The sequence below is a fragment of the Lagopus muta genome, chromosome 4, assembly GCF_023343835.1.
Source record: "Lagopus muta isolate bLagMut1 chromosome 4, bLagMut1 primary, whole genome shotgun sequence".
Classification (NCBI taxonomy): domain Eukaryota; kingdom Metazoa; phylum Chordata; class Aves; order Galliformes; family Phasianidae; genus Lagopus; species Lagopus muta.
This window is the reverse complement of record NC_064436.1, coordinates 39040610-39063509: the sequence shown is the minus strand read 5'-3', so window position 1 is coordinate 39063509 and position 22900 is coordinate 39040610. Positions and strand designations below refer to the sequence as shown.

The 22900-nt window shown below is 41.7% G+C and overlaps 1 protein-coding gene across 2 annotated transcripts in view; it reads left to right on the top strand.

Annotated features, from left to right (window-relative positions):
• UNC5C (unc-5 netrin receptor C) overlaps positions 1–22900 on the top strand; it is a 232771-nt gene that overhangs the window by 207913 nt on the left and 1958 nt on the right. The window contains exons 8-16 of one of the 2 annotated variants that reach the window (XM_048941226.1): positions 197–253; positions 1675–1866; positions 3097–3441; positions 5511–5598; positions 13707–13875; positions 15499–15732; positions 19718–19867; positions 20163–20327; positions 22563–22741. In XM_048941226.1, coding sequence (XP_048797183.1) covers positions 197–253; positions 1675–1866; positions 3097–3441; positions 5511–5598; positions 13707–13875; positions 15499–15732; positions 19718–19867; positions 20163–20327; positions 22563–22741 — 1579 coding nt within the window. The remainder of the gene's footprint in view (positions 1–196; positions 254–1674; positions 1867–3096; positions 3442–5510; positions 5599–13706; positions 13876–15498; positions 15733–19717; positions 19868–20162; positions 20328–22562; positions 22742–22900) is intronic. The other variant, XM_048941227.1, reaches the window with a different exon arrangement.

Below are 22900 nucleotides of genomic sequence, written 5' to 3'. Positions count from 1 at the left end.
ATTCTTAGTAAGGCTCTGGAGGAGACAGAGGATGCAAAATCATAATTCTGTGCTGTATCGGAATTCTAAAGTGCCATCAATTTCTTTTCCTTTTTTTTTTTTTTTTTTTAATTAAACCATTTTTCATGCTTCCTTTTTTGTTCTCCTCATTAATTTGATTTTGTTTCCATTTTTGTTTAATTTCTTTCTTTTTAAGGTTTCATTTATCCTATTTCAACTGAACAGAGAACCCAGAATGAATATGGATTTTCTTGTAAGTTTAATATTTCATTTTACGTTCCTGGACATTAATGCAATGCTGTTCCTGGGGTCAAGCTTTAGTGTTGTGCCAGCTCTGTGTGCCTAGGCAAAGATGGATTGGGCAAATGAAGCTGCTTGTTTGACAACAACTTCCCTATCAGTGGGCTGACACAGGCTGATCACAGCCTTTCTACCTTGGGAAAATGGGAGAAGAAGCTGCAACAAAGGTAGAAAATGGAGAGAACGAGCCCTCTCTCTCGTTAACGTTTCCTTAGCAATTGGAAGAAGTGTGGTGGAGGGATAACTGCATTGAGCTGTAACTCAGAGATCTGCTTCCTGAACCGCTGGGATGTAAGTCCTGCTGTTTTGAGGCTGGCATGTTGAAAGTTTCATAGCCAGAGGCTGATGGACTTTGATCAGTCCTTTTCAACATCTGCCAACTCTCACCTCTGTGCTGGAGGGCAGCTTAGCTTAAATGACTAAAAGGTGGGGAGCAAAACATGAAATAAAAGTGATTTCACATGTTTTAAATTAACAAAAATGGGCTGCTAAAAAGGTCTGATTTGATTTTTCATTTTCTTTTTTTGCATTGTCTCTGCTGCTGGGATTTTTCACTTTGTAGAAACACATCAAATTTTGATCATGTATTCAGGCCTTTTGGAAAAAAGTCTAGTTGATAATGATGCTGGAGATTACCCTGAAATTAGTGCGGAAGATACGGTATAAGCAGCTAGTAGAAATATCAGAGCCATTTTCTCACAAGACAGCTGTAATAAATCTGGGTTCCTTTTAGTAAATTACCACATTATTTCTCATGCCTGCTTTAGCTTTTATCCAAATACGTATGTGTTAGTGCCAGTAATGAGAATTCAGTGGTTGATTCTTTGCTTTCCTGGACATTTTTTAAAGGCAAAAGAAAATGGCTCAACACCTTATCAGTCAGAAATCACAAAATACATTCTACAGGCATTCTGTAGAAATTGGACTTTTTTGTGGGTTTTTTTTTTTTTTTTTTTCCTTAATTAAAAACTAAGGCTTCTGAAGTTTAAAAACATGTGACATGATCTTCACTAATAGATAAACAAATACTAATATTATGATGCTATATCTCGAAGACATACTGTTTTAGTTCATAGGGTGAATTTGTTTCATGAGACTAACTGTGTTATGAGTGTTTTGTTTAGTGCTTCATTGCCTGGGTGCTAGATAGATGAACGAGTAGATAGGTAAAGAAATAGAACACGAGTTAAAGAGAAAACAGAGATCATTTCCCATAAAAAGGGCACAGACCTTTATAGCTTTAGAAATGGATTTTAAATTAACCTATAAAAAGGTAGTAAATATCTGCAGGAAACGGGAATAATAAGAATGTATTTCCTCAAAAGACCCTGTGAGAAGCGCATTTCTTCAAGGTTCTTGCCTCTCTTCCTCTAGCTGCACCTGACTCGGATGATGTTGCTCTCTACGTGGGGATTGTCATTGCTGTGATCGTGTGCCTGGCTATTTCTGTGGTTGTGGCCCTGTTTGTCTATCGCAAGAACCACCGTGATTTTGAGTCAGATATTATCGACTCGTCGGCGCTAAATGGGGGATTTCAGCCTGTTAACATCAAGGCTGCAAGGCAAGGTTAGTTGTCACTTCATTCCATGTTGACCAATTCAGGGGGATACTATAAGGATATGGTCTCTAGGGCTATATGAATGATATCTGCAGGATGCCTGTTGGCACTTCATAAATGAGAGAAAGATTATATCCATTTGTTTCTGATGGTCAAGCACTAAAAACCCGCAGCAGCTTTTTTCAGATGTGCTCAGGAACATACAGCAGAGGAATTTAACTTCTAAAGGGAGAATGTGAATGTGAGAGTGAAACAGACATTTATAAAAATACAGGTCCTGCTCAAATTTACATCAAAGGTAAAGCTAAGACATAAAGAAGGGAGGCAGGATTAATCACAGGAGCAATATTACAGTATATATATAATGCCATCATATCTGCTTCCCTTTTACTTCACTAATAGCTTCTTTTACTGTGCCCTATCTTACATGCATAAATAGTGCATAGTTAAAGAAGTACTGTACCTTTAGTGGACAATGTAGAAGAGGTTGTGGTGTAATATCATTTAATAATTAACATTTTTGTCACTAGTACATAATAGATAATTTCCATGCTTCAGTGTCCAGAAAACAGTCATATGCTAAGGCTGGCTCTTTCAAGACTCACATTTAAGCTGAAGAGTCCTTTTCTTCCAATAAATGTTTACGAAAAGTAAATCAAAATAAAGAGTTGGGATTACAAGAGAGCTGTTATAAGGAAGGTTAGCAGAAGTGTCATTTTCTGTGTGATGCAGGTACTAGTTCTACACTGTCTGGGAGTTGTGGGCACGAGGACTTCATAGCTTTGTTCTTTCTGCTAATTCAGAAATTCTGTTTTTATGCCAGTTTGAGAAATTCCTTAATGAATCTCTTAGCATTTAAGGTAGGAGTATTAATTAATACTATTATATCTATCTATTGAGCATGGAAAACACCTTGCCATGAGGCTAGGCATATCACACTTGAAATCTGAGCACAGCCTGAAAAATAATGCCCGTGAAAAAATCCTTAGAGCAGAAATGTACTGTAATTTTGTATAACAATTAGATTCCAGAGCAGTTCAGGCAACACATGCCCTTGGCTGTTGCTAGATACAGGTACCTAGAAAAGGTATGAAGGTCAGTTTACGAGTACCTGGCATATCTTAGCCTTTCGTATGAGCGGAACAGAATGCAAAACCAAATCATTAAGCAGAAGAAAGACGTCAGATTAGAGAGGTAGTCATAAGCAGTATGGTTCTTCTTTCTCATTTCCAATGCAGACCTCTTGGCAGTGCCACCAGACCTCACTTCTGCTGCAGCCATGTACAGGGGTCCTGTGTATGCCTTGCATGATGTCTCTGATAAAATTCCAATGACCAATTCTCCGATCCTGGACCCACTGCCCAATCTGAAGATCAAAGTTTATAACACCTCTGGAGCAGTCACCCCCCAGGATGAACTCTCTGACTTCTCCTCCAAGCTGTCCCCACAGATTACTCAGTCTCTGTTAGAGAATGAGACATTGAATGTGAAGAACCAAAGCCTTGCACGGCAAGCAGACCCATCCTGCACTGTATTCGGGACCTTCAACTCCTTAGGGGGCCACCTAGTAATTCCCAATTCAGGTAAGTGCTAGCCATATTTCAAAGGTTTAAGTGGAGTTAGCTTTCTTCTATACCAGAGAAAAACAAGGTCACTACAGGGAGTTTGCCTTTTCTTTGGTCAAAACAAACAGATCTGTTTTATTCAATCAGATTAACTAAAATATTTCAAGGTTCACTTTCCCAAAATCCTGGCTGCCTTTTTAACAGGATGTTACAGGGCATTGAAGTGCTGCCAGTCTTTCTCCTATGTTAAGATGTTTTTGAGGAAAGCCCATGCTTCTATTTAGTTCATAAATGAAATGTTTTTATTGAAAGTTTTACACCTAGATGCTCTCATGTGAGACCATATAGCTCAAAGTCTCACAGCTTCCAACTTTATATCTTGTGTTCAGTTCTTGGTCATTTTACAGCACAGTGCCCAGACCAAGAAAAAACTTCCCACCCTTGTCTCTTGCTTCTTTACTGGATCCTTTTTTGTTCACTGATGTTATGGAGAAAGCAAAGCATCTGACTGACATAGGATTAGTTTGTTCCTTCCAGGATAAAGACCTGTACTGCCCAGGATGCAGCCAAAAGTGGGCCATAAGCAGTAGTACTCCTCTTTGAGGGGCAGTGTCTCCTTTTCACATAGAGCCTAATTGGAAGCTGAACTGCTTAAAGACATCTGGTACAGACTACTGAGCAATGTTGATAATTCATGCTATACTATCCTAGATTTCACAGTTCTCTAAGCTGCAGCTGAGAGTAGACATTAATACTCAGGTTTCTTATGCTGTGGTGTTGAATGGTTCAGCAAAGTCTATTAGTCATATTTAATTCATATATATTAATATCAATTTGTAAAGAACTGTAATCTCTTCAAAATTATTAAAACAAGTTTTGGAAGATATATCAATCTGTCTACCACTCCTGCATACGCCTCTGAGCTGCTTCTAGATGAACTTATGTATATCGTCCTAATAAGACGATCAAAGTCCTTCATGTACTCTACACCTGTCTCTACATCTGAGAACATGCACAGGGATGTTGTAACAGTCATGTAAGGAAACAAGTCAGAAAACCTTAATGGAAAACACTTTCACAGCTGATCTCTCCCATACAAAGCCAGTTGTGGGACTGACTCCCAGTACAACCCTAGTACATGGGAGGTTACCAGTGTAACCAAACAAAGTACACTGAAGAGAAGAGAGAGGGCCATAAAAGATTTTATAACTCTATTGTGAGTATACATATATGGAAATAATCTGCCTATAGGTTTGTATTGAGCTACGTATTCACAGCTGAATTCAAACCCCTGCCAGTGATTCCCCACTAGCCCGCATCTGCACAGACAGCTGGCAGAGCCATGTCCAGCAGCGTGCCACAGAGTTCCTGAGCTATGTTTGCCATGCAAGGACATGACCTCTGGTTCCTGGGGATCTCCTTGCAATGTAAGAACAGAATTTTGCAATTGATCAGTCCTGAAAAGGGCAGAGAGTGTAGTTGCACTCATTTTTCAAGGTTGGATATCCAAATTTTGAGCCATTCCACAGAAGCAGGCACATTCAAAATACCAAGAAGCCCCATTTTGTCTCCCTGGTAGTCTAATTAGAAGCTGAGTGCATTAACAAACATGATGCCAGTTTCAGAGCCCATCTTTCAAGAAACAACTAGTTCTTGTTGCTTCCTGGGACAGTACTCCACTGTCTTCCTTTCCTGCTTTTAATTAAATAGGAATTGCCTAGGGAGATATATCCTGTTACAGCTGCTGGAAAATTTACTCGGAGTTGTTCCCTTTCCATTATTTTACAAGGTAAGAAGCAGTGTAACCATCTGTTTGCTCTTTAAATAAAATAAGAGGGAAGGGAAGAAAATCCTCTTCTCTGCTGCAGCATTTCATACTGAGGCACAAGAAATGCCGGGGCTGCAGTAAATGCTTTACCTCCAGAGTTGCTAAACTCATTTAGAGCCCTCTTGTGATGCTGGGTGAAAGTCTAGCATTGCAGATGTCACCTACTGCTTCTCCTGTTGCTCCTTTTCAAAGGTTCACCTGGCTTTTTTTTTCATATATTTTTTCCATTTTATATTTTTTTTGTCTCTTCTGTTTGCAGGAGTGAGTTTGCTGATCCCAGCAGGGGCTGTTCCCCAAGGAAGAGTCTATGAAATGTATGTGACAGTCCACAGGAAGGAGAGCATGAGGTAAAATGTATTTGCTTTGCACAACTATTTGAGTGCATTAATGGAGGGGAAGAGGGTGTGGAAGAAAATGTAATAACTATAAACCTGTGATAGTTTGCTTATGCAAAGCCAGCTATGTTGAAGTTATTTGATGACCTGGAGATAAACTTGGGCAAAGATGACAACTCTACATAAAACCAGCTCAGACTTTTGCTTTCCTAATGAAGAACTGCATTCTGCAGCAATCTCTCAGGTTGGAGGATGCTGAATCCAAGCCAGAAGCACAGAAAGTAAGTCAGCATGAAACCAGTACAGTGAGAAAGTGTGAGGTAATGTCCTAGTAAAGACCCATTCCATGAGGGAGAGAACAGAGTAGCAGGGTGACAAATTGGCTCCACAGAGGGGCAGGTGTCTGACCACCTGCTTTGCAAAACCTCCTCTCCTGTTGTAAGGAAGATGAATTTGTATTTTACTATTCATGGGCATGACTCATCCATGAAGTGATGAAGACAGAGCCACCAGAGCACACCATGCCATGGGTCACCCAGAGCCAGCAACTAGATAATCCCTTTTCTGCTTGCTGACCTCTATATGCACACGTGGCTGATTCATATTCCAGGACTCAATGTCTTTTGAGTGATCTGGCAGCCTTGACATAAAAAGAGTTTCCATGAGGATCAAGATACCATTTGAAGCAATTTAGTAAAACCTTAATGAAAAGGAAGGTGAGATCTTAGTCTGTTGATTGGACTCATGAACAAAAGCTGAATGATTTGGAAATGGAAAACTAAACAATCATTACACAGTACTTTGCCTCTTTGTCCTCCCCATAGCTAGATACATTTTTTGGCTCAGCCCTTTAATGGCTTTTATAGTGTGCTAAGCCACATCTGTTTATACGCTGTGTGATATTGAACACTATTCTTTAGCTTAGTAGTCTTTCACCCATGTAAAAATAATCTGCTTAAGGAAGAAATAAGTAACATACCCCCCTTGCACTTTTGCATACATTATTCATGTCTTGCTCTTTGAAAATAGCTAATTGCAGCTACAGAAGAAGAGTCTCTGTTCATATTTAATATTGATTGTATTCCTATTACTTTTGGCTGTGTTTTAAAGAACCTTGCAAACAGTACTGAAAAGGAGAGAGGGAAAAAATAATGAAAATGAGAAGGCTTTCCCCAATACTCAACTCACCTCCAAATCTCTCTCCTTTAAATATCTAATTCTTCCCCTAAAAAACTGTTTCATTCCCAGCAGGAGCTGTACATGCAATTATTTTCTTTCCAGCTAGCTATGTAGAGAATCCCTAACTTTTTATTCATTCAACTGTAGACAACCAACACTGCATGCTAGCCTAGTTTATTGGCTTCAAAGATCATAAATCCTCTTCTGTGTGCTTCATGATAGCTGTTACTCAGCAGGTTACACAAGGGGTAGAAATATAGGTCAGTGTTGGGAAATGCATGTTTTGGTGCCATCCACCAAACTGAGCATGCATGCTGAAATACCTCTGCAAAAGTATGGAAAGGTATGAACCCCCACTTCAAATGAAGATTCTGTGAAGTGAGCAGAGGGCAGGCTGCTGTGGCCATAGCTTATCCCATTGTAGTGATCATTGCATCCTGAGCACATGGACCCAAATCCTTCAGGTTCCTGTATAACAGTTTTTCAGCCCCCCCGTCCAGAACACTATGAAAACCAACCTCTTCTCTGACATTTAAAATGGAGCTCATCAGCTCTCACCCAGGTCACTCTGATGTGAATAGTTACCAAAAATTACTTAAACACAGTGGAACTGTAATACTTTCCCCTGTTACCGGTTCCTCTTTCCCAGATGCCCACAGGCAGAAAGTGCTGACTGGCACCAGCACCCAAGTGTAGTGGGATGCTTCCATGGCATTGTGCTGCCAAATACTTTTACTTCCCTCTCTGCCACAGAACTGCACTTCAGCTCTTCCTTCTGCCTGTATGGGCCACAGATGTTGCTTCGTATAATTGGAGTCATATGGGTACCACAAGTTAGCATGTGGCGTAAATTATTTTTTAAATCTGTTACCATGCTCTCACAGCACTCCAGCAGAGAGCGATAGTCCACAGTGAGGACTCACTGCAGACATTTGCTTTTGTGGCCAAGCAGTAACTGGAGTGTGTTCAATAAAACCTTGTGAGAGCTGATATTTATTTTCATGTGCACTGTGTAAATGTGCATGGATTGAAGAACCCTATTGTGCGTTGATGTAGTTTGAAAGGGCACAGATAGGACACTGTAAAATGGAAATTATAATCCTCTTGATATATAAATGGCACTGAGGCAAGAATGTGGTCCTCATAGCGTTAGCCTAAGTAAAACCACTGGAGCAGCAGACAGGCTCTCCATCACAGATCACAAGCATATCTTCAGCGACTTAAGATTTAGCTCATACTTTCTTTGTAGAAATACAAGACAACTTCTGAACAGTCAAACTGAAACAGGAAATCTATTATCCCTCAGTCCTGCAAATTCCCCTTTTCTTTTCCTTTGTTTTCCTAATCCATTTCTCCAGTTAGTCTCTGAAACCTGTAGTACAGAAATTTGAGAGATTTCACAACCCAGTAACATCACACATTATGTTGCCTCACAGGTTGGTAAGGAAAGCTTTCTGAGATGCAGCATTTATTCCATTTTAGATCTATAGCAGAAATGCTAATTCATGGCCTGAACCAGTGATTGAGCACCTGGTGAGAAGGCAGGGCCAACCCAGGGGAACTCAGGTGCATATAATGCTTACAATGCACCTGAGTGACCAGAAGGGATGGAGCTAGCATTTGTCTCTTCTCAGACCCTATGTATAGGTTGGTAGTGGAGGTATGGGTATCTTCCTGGAGATCCCTGCCTACCAGAGGTTTTTTAAAGGTAAGCGGTTTTTCTTCCTTTGTTTTTGCTTTTTTGGCTGCTGTATTTGGGCTTGTTCTCATTTGCTGCAGCCTGGGCTTGTGTCACTCTACTATTATTGCCGTGCTTTCCATCACATTATAGTATTTCAGCATTCATCAAAGAGTGTGAGCATGCAGTTTGGCCTAGAAACATCCTTCTGCAGGTAATTGGGGTTCTGATAGCTTGCAATAGAGGCTTCTTTGAGACAGTTGTTTTCTTCAAGTGTGTGTTAGTGTGAGTATGGCACAGTGGGTTTTTTCTGTTCTCAAACCAGTACCCTGGCAGGCTGTTTTGACTAATTCTCATTCTGTTTGTCAGATGGGGCACAATGGATTGTAGGTGGCTACCAGGCACTGATCCCTTTGCTGGTGTAGGAGGTTTGTGTTAGCTTTATGAAGAAGTTCATGTGCTTTAAGAAGTGACTTACAATGGGGAAAAGGATATCTACGTATGAATGTGTTTCTGTATGTACATATAACTTTTTTTAAAAGCTGAAAAAATAGGAAGGCTGAGAATATTTCACTCTAATCAGACAAGTTTCTGTCTTGAGCTCATAGGATCAGAACTAATCTCTGTTAGTAATAATAGTTGGTCTCCCCCTTAGCCTGGGGCAGTACCAAGTTTGAGATTTGCAAGAAGGAATCCCTTCTTGAGCTGTAAAATAATCACACTGCTGTGACTGCTACCCAGCAAGAGGCTGTTCCCTTGAGTAACTGGAAAAGCCTAGGTATTACGCAATTAAGGATTGAATAGCAAGAGTATAAAGCTCCAAACTTCAGGGATTTCTTAACTGCCTCAGGTTATGGAACAAATATGGCTCTGTGCTAAATTAGGGGAACTCTGTGCTTCCTATGGAGACATCTAGCACTGGCCTGTGTCTGACTCTTGATGGGCCACTGTTCTGATCTCGTATGGCAGCTTCTGTTTCCTATTTGAGCCGCTGCTGAGCTCAAGCTCACCTAGCTTTAGACGGAGGGGAAGAGGAAGAAAATTTTTCATATCACCTTCCTGGGAGGAGACTGAGAACAGATCTTATCAACATAAAAGATATCTGAAGGGCCAGAGTCAAGTGGATGGGACCACACTCTTTTTGTTGTTGGCCAGTGACAAGAGAAGGGGTAGTGGTCACAGACTGGGAATACAGGGAGTTCCATCTGAGCATGAGTAAGAACTTTTTTACTTGAGAGTGACAGAGCACTGGAAAAAAAAACTATACAGAGAGGTTGTGGAGACTCCTTCTCTGGAAATATTCAACGCCCCCTGCCCTTCATTTCCCATGAACTCTTTCCTATGCAACCTACTGTAGGAAACCTGCTTTAGCAGAGAGATTGGACTAGATGATCTTCAGAGGTCCCTTCCAACTATCTGTGGTTCTGCAGATTTGTGATTCCTTCTGTAGACAGACTTCTGGACAAACCAGGAGGTCATTTGAGAATATTAGATTTGATACTTAAGAGGGAGCATGTGTTAAAAATAAAGACCCTTCAACAAAAGGAGAAATAAAATGCCTTTCCTCTGACTTATGGCTAAGCTGTGTGGAAGGGCTGCCATCTGTTGCTGCAAGTTAACCATGCTGCTCACTGCACCATTGTAAGCTTCCTATTTCTTGGAGAGTTGTGGTCCTTGCCTGCAACATCTATGCTTGGTGCCAGGAAGCCCGCTAACGAGTGAGGATTTCTCTGGTTGTGCTCACATCTGCTCTCTGACAGCTACCTTAATGAAAACAGTCCACCTCATTACAGAGAGTCGGTTTCAAATGAGCAATCTCATTAAGAACACAAATTTGATTGTGAAAGGACTGGATGTAGTGAATAAAAGTTTGTTCTTTTTAAATAAAAGTTGACTGTTCTTGATGAGCAGTGCAAGATATGGAATGAGGTCTAAAAATATCTGAAGACTTCTCACTTATTCTTAGTGTCTTTTAATAGTAATGCTAGATGAAGTTGAATTCCACGCTTGACCAGGTCTTTCTAAAGTAAAGGCAGCTTCCATGACTGCGGTGAAGTGAGTTTGGAGTCATACTGACACAGCTGAAAGCCTAATCCTATCTAATAACTAATCCAAAGACTGATAAAAGTCAAAAGTGAGTACACTTGGATGATTTTGTTTTGTGTTTTTTAATACAATTCTAAACCTGTCTGCTGATAGGTCTTTTTGCTTTGGAGGAGCTAAGTCCCTTTCTCTGTGTTGTCCCCTGAGTCAGTGTGTGCTAGATCTTCAGTGATCTCTAACAGAAATCACAGTTCTTGGTTGCAACAGTCGAGGCCTGACTTCGATAGTGCTGCATCACCTGCTACAGGAGAAAGAAGAAAAATACTTGTAATGAATAGCTGCACAATAACCTGTCTTCAGGGAAACTTGTTGTTTACTACCCCATCAATTAGTGCTGGGTTTATGCCTTGAAGCAGAAAGATTAATATCTCCTGTATAATATATCTTGTCTACTGTATCTGTTTTGGTCCTCATTAGCTATAGGAAGGCATAATCTTTTTGTTTTAAGATGGAAATTAAAAACAATGAGAAATAAGGAGAGCTCTGTCAAGAGATTTGAGTTTCTTTCTTCATTTCAGTTGCCACAGGATGACTCTGCTCTCTGTGGTGCTGCATGGTTTCATTCCTCCAAGTTTCAGGTGTTTATTTCCAAGCTCTTGACACAGTCCCTGAACACCCTGCTGCCTGCAGTCATGTTAGAGCTGTGTGGGAAAGGGAATAGCAGCTCTGTGTGCTTTGACACCTCATCCCCTACTGCCCCAGAATTCAGATTTGCTTTTTGCAACCATGTCACATTGCAAGGTGACACCTGCTGTGCTGCAGTAAGTTCACCCAATGTCTTTTCCAATTTCACTGTTTTACCTTACCACTAAATACAAGTGTTTGGAATTTGTTTCAGTCCAGAAATGAGAGCTGCTGAATGAATTTTATTTCCCACCAATAGTTTTATCCTCAATCATTTACATGGTTTCCTGTCTCCCATTGCGTCTTGCAATATTGTCTTACATATTGCTGTCTGTAAATTTAATGATTGTGCTGCTGTTTACATTGTCTTCCACACTGTGAGTAGAAATCTTGGCCTCGCAGCAATAAGGGAAAGGTTTAGCACTGACTTCAGCAGAGCTGGGATTTTACCTATTAAATGACACTTACCCTCGTTTCACACCACTTGAGAGATTCTCCACAACTCATTATTATCTCAGCTTCTTAAAGCTTTAAAGTGGCTCAGATTACTTGCAGTCTCAAAATTGGTTCAGGCTTTGGAGAGCTGAGGTGGGTCAGCATCTGCATGAGATGGGCTTTGGAGGCACTGAGACCAGCAGCATACCAACTTGGAGAAGAATACTAAACCTTGCTATTCTTTTCCTTTTCCTGTCTATGGTTGTATTCACTTCCCATCTCCCTCACTAACTGTTCAGTCTGCAGTGCCTCCTAACTTCATCTTCTGTGCCATCGTTTATACTTGTGCTAATCAGATATAAAATGCTGCAGCACAGAATCATGCTCTCCATCAGAGTCCTAAAATTTAACAGCTAAAAAAATTTTGTCACGGAGCAGTGACTAAACTTAATTTTACTTCGAGACAACTTTCAGCTGTGTGATTTATCAGTACACTATTATTTTAATGACCTTTTGGCTTTTTTTATTTTTTTTCAGCTGCTTGCATCAGTGCTCAGATTCTTATTGATTTTAACTCATTTTTCACCTAGAAGACACGGCATGAATTTTTTACATCAGTCATGATATATTTTCTCCTATATTCTTTTTGGCTGCTGGGCTTGTAATTCAGTCTGCAGAACTATGATAATTTGTATTTTCCTTCCTTCTTCATGGGTCAGTATTCCTTTAGATGAAGTTAGGTCAAACAGATGATTAAGTCTATAGCTTGTCATTTCTGTAGCTTTCCAGATGAATATTGTAATTTTCAAAAAACTTTCCCATAACACTTAATATTTTTTAATAACTTTCTTGAAACTGCTTGACTTATCTGCACAAGAATGCTCAAATGTATGTTAAGGCATTAATGAATACACTCCATTGTGAGCTATTTTTAAACTACTCATTGTTTCTTATAAAAACAAAACCTGAACCTAAAAATTTTAGTCAAATTTTGCTCAGTGATTTATTCAGTCCATCCTTGCAAGAGAAAAACCTCTGATGTTAGCCTGTAATCCAGAGATCAATATAGCCTGCAACAGGAGCTGAATGGATGCTTTAAATGCATCATTTGTCTTGTTAGGCTAAAACAACCAGTGTAATTCATGATAACCATACAGATTGTTATATTTTGGGTTTTCTTGAAAGACAACTACCACAGCTGTTTGTTTCCAGCCCATGGCTTTTTAATTGTGAAGTCATTTAGTAAACTCATCAGTTAATTTCCTTAAGGATCCTCAGATGTGTATCATCTGGATTTACTAATTTGTGTACATTTCAATTTTTTCCATCTTTTTACATTTTTCCAAACTGTTATGAAACCCACAACATTTGTATGAACGAGAGACACTCTTCAAAAAGGCCTTTGTTGCTTTTTAAAAAAGAATTTCTCAAAAGTTTCTTTCATTTTCTGTAGGATTAATGGATTATTCAAGGTGGCTTAAGGTGGGTAAAATTAGGATGTATCTGTGGATTTGTTAGGATGCCTGTGAATGTATCTGCAGTAGTCAGAGTAGGTGCAATAAATTCAATCTCAGTTCAGCTTTTGTCCTGATTTGACCTTCTTGAGAATATTCCCTAAGATCACAGCTACTTCTTGACTCTTTCTTTTGGTTGATGCAGACTTGCAACAGTACTTGCTCTTGTCTCAACTAATCCCCTTAAAATAAATTGTGATGTAAACAGAAGTGTTTGCAAATGCGCTTGAACTGAACAGTCAGCCAGAGCGGAAGATGCAGGGTCCCGTGGGCTGATCCTATGCCCAAGTGCAGATTTCACTGAACACTTCTTAGCTCTTGCTTGCTGATTTCTGGATCATGAATTTGTCCTTTCTATTCTTCAGGAAGGCAGCTGGTGAGGCACATTCAGCTGTGTTTGTCATACACCAGATGTCAGGGTAGTTAAAGTCACTCGTGCTTCCTCTGCTTTAAACTCCTCAGCATTTGGGCTGGGATAGCTCACACATGCACACAGCCATTTACAAACCACACTGTAAGAGCAGGATTTTTGCTCTTTCTACCTAGCTTAACGTATCTTTTTGCCTTTCCCCCCTATTTCATGACAGACCACCTATAGAAGACAGTCAGACGCTGCTGACACCAGTGGTGAGCTGTGGCCCACCAGGAGCGCTGCTGACACGACCCGTTGTGCTGACCATGCACCACTGTGCTGAGCCCAACATGGATGACTGGCAGATCCAGCTCAAGCACCAGGCAGCCCAAGGACCATGGGAGGTGAGTCTCCAGGCCTCTGGCCTCCACCTGCTGTGCAAGATGCCTGCTGCCCCAAGAAATGCATTCCTGGGGCCATGGTGGGGCAAATGTGCCATGAAGCATAGTTTTCCTCACAGGATTTGGCACTCTGGGTTTGGGCTATGGCGAACTATAATGCTGAAAGCATTGGGAGGGAAAAAGAGGTAAAACAGAAGAGAGCACTAGAAAATCAGTTCTGACAATTCTAGAAATAGAAAATACTTTTTACAGAATACTTTGAATTTTCTTTGTTTAATGTCTTTCTTCAAGAGCAAGACAATAGTGCTGAAAATAACACTTCACTTCAGCATCAAGACATCATCTAGCTTATTAAAATGGATAGGCCTTGTCTTTCTCTTCGTTCTACCTCATAAGATGCTGGTGGAGCATGCTTTGCGTTCAGCTTATGCAGTCAGCACATCTCCACACCCCATTAGCTCAGGGAGCCTCTACGAGTGTTCCTTGGCCATGCAGGCTTGATGGGAGCCTCTACCAGGAAGGTGCCCTGGGGCTGGGCAGCATAAGCACCTTGCTTTCTAACTGGAGCATGATGTGATGATCTCAGCAGGGCTCAATTCAGCTTTCCAGCCCATCTTCTAGAGAACTTTGTTGCCCCTAGGTGCCTGCTGCCAGTTTGGTCTCATAATTAATTTGGCAAAGGCAAATTCTACTGGCAGGTTTTATGAGGACAGGGTGGCTTTTGAAGGCTGGCAGCTGCCAGAAGTGCCGTGTCCAGCACAGCCTTTGCAAGGTCTTGCTTTGTTGTCTGCCCATGGCACCGACTCTCTCTCACGCAGTGCACACCGGCCTGTCTCGCCAACCAATATGCGCCCCACTGGCCTGGCTGTTGGCACCACATGCATGTTATTTGTGCTTGGGTTACTGGCATCTCTTCATTTTCTACTCTGTCCTTACTGCCCTTGACAGAGCAGTTGTGTCTGGTGCCAGCACTGTAATCAGCATTGCAGCACCTTGTCTTCTGCTCTCCTGAAGGACAAAGGTTCTTTCCAACCCAAGTCACTATGTGATTCTGTGTATCCTGATTGCCATAGGCCCAAAGCTTAATTCCATGTTTCTATTAAGCCCAGACTGCTGCAGACTTCAAGACAATGGGAATGAGGCAGATGGGGTGCAGAGCACGAAAGCTATACAAGAGGAGGCTACAATCCACTGCAGACCTTTTCTTTCTACTTTATCTGAAAACTGCTCGAAGCTCCTTGAGTTGTGCGGAGGGTGCTGCATGGGGTTTAGTGGAGAAGGTAGCAGGCAAATTGTTTTATTTTGAGCTGTTTGCATTCAGGCTGTATGTATTTTTTTCATTCACCCTGCAGTTTCATCACAGAGGATTATTCCAATGAAACAGCAGGTGATATTTCTTGTAGTTGTGGCATTTGGCCATTGTAAGGGTTACTTCCTTTCCTTGAGCTTTTATAAGGCCTTATTTTCATGCTTAGGAAGTGAAGGACAGCTATATTTGTTCATATTTTTTATCTGATTAAGATGCAGACAGCAAGGACTTTGAGCATCACTGAGACTTGAAAGAGATCTGAAAGGACAGCATCTCTGAGAGGTCAGGTGATCTAATATGGCCTCTTTCTCCCTTAGGATGTAGTGGTGGTTGGGGAGGAAAACTTCACCACTCCATGCTATATTCAGCTGGATCCAGAGGCCTGCCATATCCTGACAGAGACCCTCAGCACGTACGCCTTGGTAGGACAGTCCATCACCAAAGCAGCAGCCAAACGTCTCAAACTGGCCATCTTTGGACCACTGTCCTGCTCCTCACTGGAGTACAGCATCCGCGTCTACTGCCTTGATGACACACAGGATGCCCTGAAGGTAGTTGTTGCTCTCATACTTGCTTTTTCTCTCTTGTGACAGCAGTGCAGTGACCAGACGTTCTGCTACATGTATTTATTTTCCTAGATAATTTTTCTGATGAGAGCCTGACAGCAACTGCTGCTTTACAATTTAACCTTCCCACGCTGTAAGTTGTTTTTTGTAAAGGGATCACATGTACCAGACTGTTTTTCCACCCAACAGCCTTTTTTCCTTTGTTTACCTGTATCATATCCTGAATCCTAAGATTTTTGCATTATTAAAGGGCCATAAGGTATGCCAGGCTTCATTCGTTATTCATGTATTTTTAATGCTAAGTGCCAGATCCCCAGAGATGGGGAAACATATAAATGCCTCTTTGTAAATAGTTGATAATGATAAAAGAAGCTTCTGGACTGTTAATCACTGCCTGCTTTCATATTGCTTCATTACACCTCTTTGTGTATAGTATTTTGTGCTGGGAGTTCGGCACCAAAATAAACCAAAGCTGTTGCTTACTGCAACTGTATGCTTTACCCTCACTGCATAATTCTGTTGTTCTCATATACACACACACTCCCTTCACATACAGATGAGCAGATAGATAAACATGCTTCCTTTTCCTCTTTATAAATGTGTGTTTATACAGATGGTATCTATAATAGATTCACTCATAAAATATGTAGCTCCAACTGTACGTGTAAGAATGGAGGTTATTAAAAGGTATTTTTTTTTCCTTTAAGCATAGCTGATGTGACTTCCTAAGTGCTTTTTTAAAGCAGAACAAGTTCACATCTTGCCTCTATGCAGAAACATCCTTATGCTGTGCACGGGTTTGCTGTACCAGCACTGCATGGGAATTGTTTGGGCATACGCCCCAGAGGCTGGCAGGGAGATGCTCTTGCTTTTCAGCTCACCCATCTCCATCGTTGCAAATGGCACAATCCCTTTACATCCTAAATACTGCTAGCTACCAAGATTCTGCCTGGGCTTTGTTAGTGGGATACTAGGAGTATTTTCACTATAAATAAGAAAATTTTTTTCAAGGAAGTGGAAAGCATTTTTTTTGTACTGATCATGAGGAAATGCTTTGAAAGCCATCATGGCTTTGCTCTTTGGTGCCTGTGCTGTGTAATATGATTTTCCAGGAGTCCTTCCAGCCTGAGGGAATAATAAGTAACTGGGCAGAGCCTTGGACAGATAGTGATTTGAGTCAGAGCTGGGCCAATCAAATTAGGTAATACTCAAGAGCTATTGGCTTATTTCTAATAAACTGCAGGAGGCATTGCAGGGTAACGTTAATCCGATTCAAAGAGACAGCTGAAGAAATCAGGAAGGGCATGGGTAACTGAAAGCCATCTTTCATGGGAGAAGCTGCGATCAACTTATAAGGAGAGGAGTGGACCAATTATTGGGTTTTCTACTGCAAGTAGCCCTCCAAAGCAAGCTTGTAATTTGGTGAGGAAAGGGTTGCAGAGAGAAGTCAGATAAACACTGTCATCTGGTACTTATCAATCCTTTTTAATTTTCTATTTTTTGGCACTTTAACCTCAAGACTGAATGGCTATGCACAAGCTGCTGTACACTCTATTCAAGACAAAGATAGCTGAGGTTTGCATGACTAGCACAAGTATTTGCTGGGCATAAGCTCTTTGGAAGCTGCAAGTTACATTTTTTTCTGGAAATAGACAATTTCCTTCCTTTGGGAAGGAAAAGGTTGTAACAAAGAGAGGTCAAAATGAAAAATGTGAGCATGGTCATGGTTTTGGTTGGAATGAAGTTCATTTTCTTGTTTGGTTTATTAGGTCTGTAAAGCCAGACAGCCCCAGTGCTCTGGCCATGAGGAGAACCATGTTGTAGGCTATGGTGTCTAGATGGGATGCTCATAAAGTTATTTCTGTGGAAGAGTGAGTGTTGTGATGTCCCAGAGCCCTAACATCCTTTTTGAGGCAATTAGAAAGGGCTGCCCAAGCTAATCTGTTGTGAAGAAATCCTGCTGTTTTATTCCCATTTAATTCACATATGGCTTTGAAATTGAGGTGACTGAGCTGTCTGTGGTGATGGTGGCAGAGCACTGGGCCCACCATGGGTAAATAAGTTATTTCAGGCTGTAGCAGGGTGGCTTTCTCCAGTATGCTTCATGCTATGCAATAACAAAAAAAAAAAAACACCACCGTAACAGGTATGCCATTTTCTCTCAGTTATTTAGTGCATATTCATCCCTCTAACAAGGATGCCTTCTTGCCTTTGCTTGTGCTCCTTTAGTGAGGAAGCTGTTTTCCAACACAGGTTGTAGCTGTGCTGGTGGTGCTGCTGATCACAGAATCACAGAATTGTAGGGGTTGGAAGGGACCTCCAGAGATCATTGAGTCCAGCCCCCCTGCCAAAGCAGGTTCCGTGCACCAAGAGTAGATGTCCTTTGTAATGGAGTGATGTCCTATGCAGTTCCCTCTCTTGGGAAGGGAGTAGAGCACAAGTCCTGGCTCACAAGGGCCGAGAGTGGTGATGGAAAGGATGGTGGTGGCCCTGAATTAATTAGCTGAGCCAAATTGGAGAATTGTGGGCTGCTTGGTGTCCTCCACTTGGTGGAGCTACAGCGAATAGAGGTGGCTGCTAATGATGGGATATCAACCTCAGACACAAATTTGCAGTGCTGACATCTTTGCCCCTGAAGTATCGCAGCCCTGGACTGACCACAGGTGGGGAGCGAGAGCCTGCAATTAGCACACACAGTGCTGCCAATCTTCTGGTTGTTCCAGGGCGGTAATTTGGATGTAATGAAGATCTATAGTAATCAGATAATTACTATCGATTGCTCTTTAGATGTCTTGACGAGGTAATTATGGGGCACTGGAACTGACTCATTGGAATAACCTTAATCTAAGAAGTTTCCTGATTCTTTTTCTTTTCCTGTAATTGCTGATAAGCAAACATTTTTGCTTTGGCATCTCTCAGGAGCTGGGCTCACTGGGAGCGTGGGCTTTTTGTTTGTGCTAACTAGATGCTGAACTTGATCAAGAGTGGCTGGTTTAACCCTTAGCTAATAGGAGACTCCTTTAGTTAGCCTGGGCTAGCAGCCCAATTTCATGTGCCCATGTGTTCCTGGTGTGTGTTCACTGTGTATGTGATTGGCTTTGGCTACATGAGACTGCTTGTTTGGCCTGCTCTTGTAATTAAATATGACTGCGTTTGGCTGTATTTGTTTCTGATAAAGCTCATGCAGCCTTTGTACTGACTTTTTCCATGTGAATTACAATTTGAATGTTTCTCTGTTGTCAGTGGTCCACTGTGATCTCATTTGTTAGAGACATATCTTTGTTTTAAGCTGCAGAAAATGACCACGCTCTTGATTTACTAGCTTTTAGTTACACATTCAATATTTCAGTAACCCTGAATCTAGGTATTTGTATATACAAAATGCTCAGTCATAGCGTATTACTTTCATTTTGATTCCATCCCACTCAATGGTTAGTCTCAGTAAGCACCTGTACCCAACTCTGTCACGGATCAGTTTGCCAGGAGGCTGTCAGTTTCAGGACTGCCACATCCACATGTCCCATACCATCAGTACCTACACAAACAAGAGCTTTCTGATACAAAATAGTAAAGGTACATTAGATGTCCAGTTTGCTGAGCTGTGGAAAGGGTGAATATATTTCAGTATTCAAACAGTACGTAGCATCTTTGCATTCAGTATAGTTGCATGTAGTTAGTATTGCTGCTCCTAGGATGAATCAGGTAACGGTCTATCTCCCACATGAGTCAGAGAGTCTGTATCCCTCCTGGGTTCTACTGGGGCAAGAGGATGGGGGCAAGAGGATTATCTGTAGATCCACTAGTGCTATTCATAGGGAAATGTAACTTCATGCAGCACCTGTGTACATTTTCACAAGTAGTTACAGCATCTAAATCAATCAGTCTGGAAGAACCAGCAGACCACTGCTGATGTCTTGGTGCTGTCCTGATGCGGCCTGACCTCTTTCCTCTTCTGTTCTCTGTACTGCAGGAGGTCCTCCAGCTTGAGCGGCAAATGGATGGACAGCTGTTGGAGGAACCAAAAACTTTGCATTTTAAGGGAAGTACCCACAATCTCCGCTTATCCATTCATGACATTGCCCACTCTCTCTGGAAGAGCAAACTGCTGGCTAAATACCAGGTGAGCATCACAAAACATTGGATCCTAGAGGCTTAAAGAAATACAGTGACACACTGTTTGAAGAAAACCAGCTGCCAAGCTGTAGGACCATGGATGTTTTTTTCCCTGGACTATCTGCAGTAGCAGTTGCATGGAGCTCAGTTTCCAGTCATATAACATCAGTGCTCTGGTCCCTCAAAGTGTTCCACTCCCTAGGGCCATGTTAATGCTGAGCCAGTCCTCAACTGAAATGAGACCGTGGAAAGTAACTGATATTTATACTCTATTCCTTTTTTTCTTTTTTCTCCTCCTGCAGGAGATTTCTTTTTACCACATCTGGAGTGGATGCCAGAGGAACCTGCACTGCACCTTCACGCTGGAACGATTCAGCCTCAATACCCTGGAGCTCGTCTGCAAACTCTGTGTGCGACAAGTCGAAGGAGAAGGGCAGATCTTCCAGCTCAACTGCTCAGTATCAGAGGTAAGAGGCGTTGGTGTGGGAACATGGGAGGACTGAGGAGTTATAGCCTTTCCCATCAATAACTCTTTTGTGCTTCTTATTTTCCTCCTGATTGTTGAGATCATCGGAAGAGAGAGATTAAGTTATTGCTTTATATCTCTTCTTGCATTTTCCCTTAGTTTTTCTCTCTACCCTGTCATATGGAATGGAGTACCCTGCTTCAAGGAGGGAGGAGGGCAGTAATGGTGTCCTTGATTATTCGTTTTTCTCCATGGAGGAGCTCTTTGCCTAACATTGCCTAGCACATCTCATGAAGCACCACATGTTTCTGGCTCCTGGATAGGATGGTCTAGTTGCAACAGTCTTGTCCCCCCAGACTTCGCTACTGCTGCAAATCGCAGTTATTATTTTTGTCAGTTTTTCTTTTGCTGACTGACATTTTCCAGTAGAAAAATGATCATAAGTTTTGAGGCACCTTTGCCATAGCTGAAAAATTTCAGCTGAGGGTGAGTGACACACTCAGGTGTGAAGCAATGTTGACATCAGTGTTTGTGTTGATGGCTTTTGTAGCTACTGGATCTCAGATGTTGTCTTCATTTTGTGATTCACTGTCATCCCTTAGATGCTGCTAGGCCCGCGCAGAGGAACAGAGTAGAACTGTGTTATAAGCTCTATATGTCAGAAAAGCAGAGTAAATGAGCTGTTGCCCTGCTCGAGGGCTGCTCCTTTCTCTTTACAAAGACCTACTGGACAAAATGCATTTAGGAAATTAATCCACCTCCCACAGCAAACCTCAAACACATCCTCATCTTTTATTGCATTTATTTGTTATTTATTCTCCTAATCTACTTTCAGTTTCATCTCCAAATCTCTTTGGAGTTGCCAGGTGAGGCAGCAGAGGAGGCATTTTTTTACTGCACAGTTCTGTGTCACCCAGACATCAGTGGCTGCTGGTTTGGGGAAAGGCTGGGAGGTTATAGATAAAAGTTGTTGGTACTGTAGAGCCATGATGATGTGCATCATTACCCATGACATTTGCTTGGTTATTAGCTCCATTTTCAGCTGGGGACTATACAGCATTAAAGACAGATGGTGAAACAAGTATCATAAACAATTACTGTAATAAGTGCTACATTGAGGTAATCTCTAATTTAACCTAACAGAGAAGAGAAAGAACTGAGAGTAACTTTAATGAAATGCAAATACAGACTATAATCATCTTCAGCTGCTTTTGTGTAATAGGGCCTGGTAATAGATTCAGGGGGAACAGAATAATATTCATGTCTTGTGCAGTGATCCCATCCATCAGGGATGAATAGAAGGAGTGAATAATACTTCAGTTATCAAGGCTGCCCATTGCAAAATTGCTCCTTGTTGTTGACACTGAGTGACGTGCCCAACCCAAATGAAGGCCAAAAGAGTTTGGGATGCTAAGGGCTGGAATAAAGTGCTGGATCCTTAAGCAGCAGTGAGTCTGGATGTGGCAGCAGTAGCATATGAGTCCTTCTGCAGCCCCTACTGCTGGATGAGAAGGAGGACAAAGACAACAGCTTGTGGCCTAGAGCAGTGGGCTTGGCGCAACCAGTTTGCAATGCAGGACATTGCCTGATTTTTAAGATGGTTTTATGAGGCTTTCTCAGCAGTCAGTTTGACATGAAACAACTGGACAGCTCAAGGAGAAGCAAATAAATTGACATTTAAGGATGAATATTTTGCTTCCCTCCAGTAGAGGCAGGAACAAAGTTGTTCTCCTTACTTCTGTCAGCATCACCTCAGGCTGGTTGCACTGCAAATGAGAGCAATTGAAAATTCAAACAGGAGATGTGGAATGAGAGCAAATCACTCCTGCTTTTTTCTGGGCTTCTGCCCCAAATACTTAACCAGCTCTCATTGACTTCTGAGAGATTATTATTTCACCCAAGCTAGGAGAGCTCAGTACTGCCCTGGCAGTAGTAATTTGCTCTGAAATGTGACAAAGTGCTTGATATTTATTTAAAGAGAATGATTAATTAAGCTGTGCACAATGCAGTCTGACCGTAGTAATCTTCATCTTCCAAAATAAGACAACTAAAAGTCTGATGTCTATCTAGAGCTGGCTCTTTTCCAGCTAACAAATGCTTGATTGACAGAGTGCGTCTGCTCTTCTAATGCATGCAAGTAAAAACACTGACTCTTAGAGGATACACTTCTGTGATCGCTTATGCATTCAGCAACAAAACCACTGTATTTTGTCTTTTGCCTTCCTTTCAACATCAGGAACCCACTGGCACTGATTATCCCATCATGGACTCAGCAGGCAGCATCACAACAATAGTTGGGCCCAACGCTTTCAGCATCCCACTCCCAATAAGGCAGAAGCTCTGCAGCAGCCTGGATGCACCCCAGACCCGGGGCCATGACTGGAGGATGTTGGCCCACAAGCTGAAACTGGACAGGTGAGAAGGGTAATAGACATGTTGGGAATGCAAAGCCTCCTTGGAAGTAGGTGCAAAGGGGCTTCATGAAAACCTTGCTGAGATGAGTGACAGAAGGTGTAACTTCAGACTGCTCAGAGTAATCACAAAGTAGATGAGCACCCTGACTGGTGATGGGGA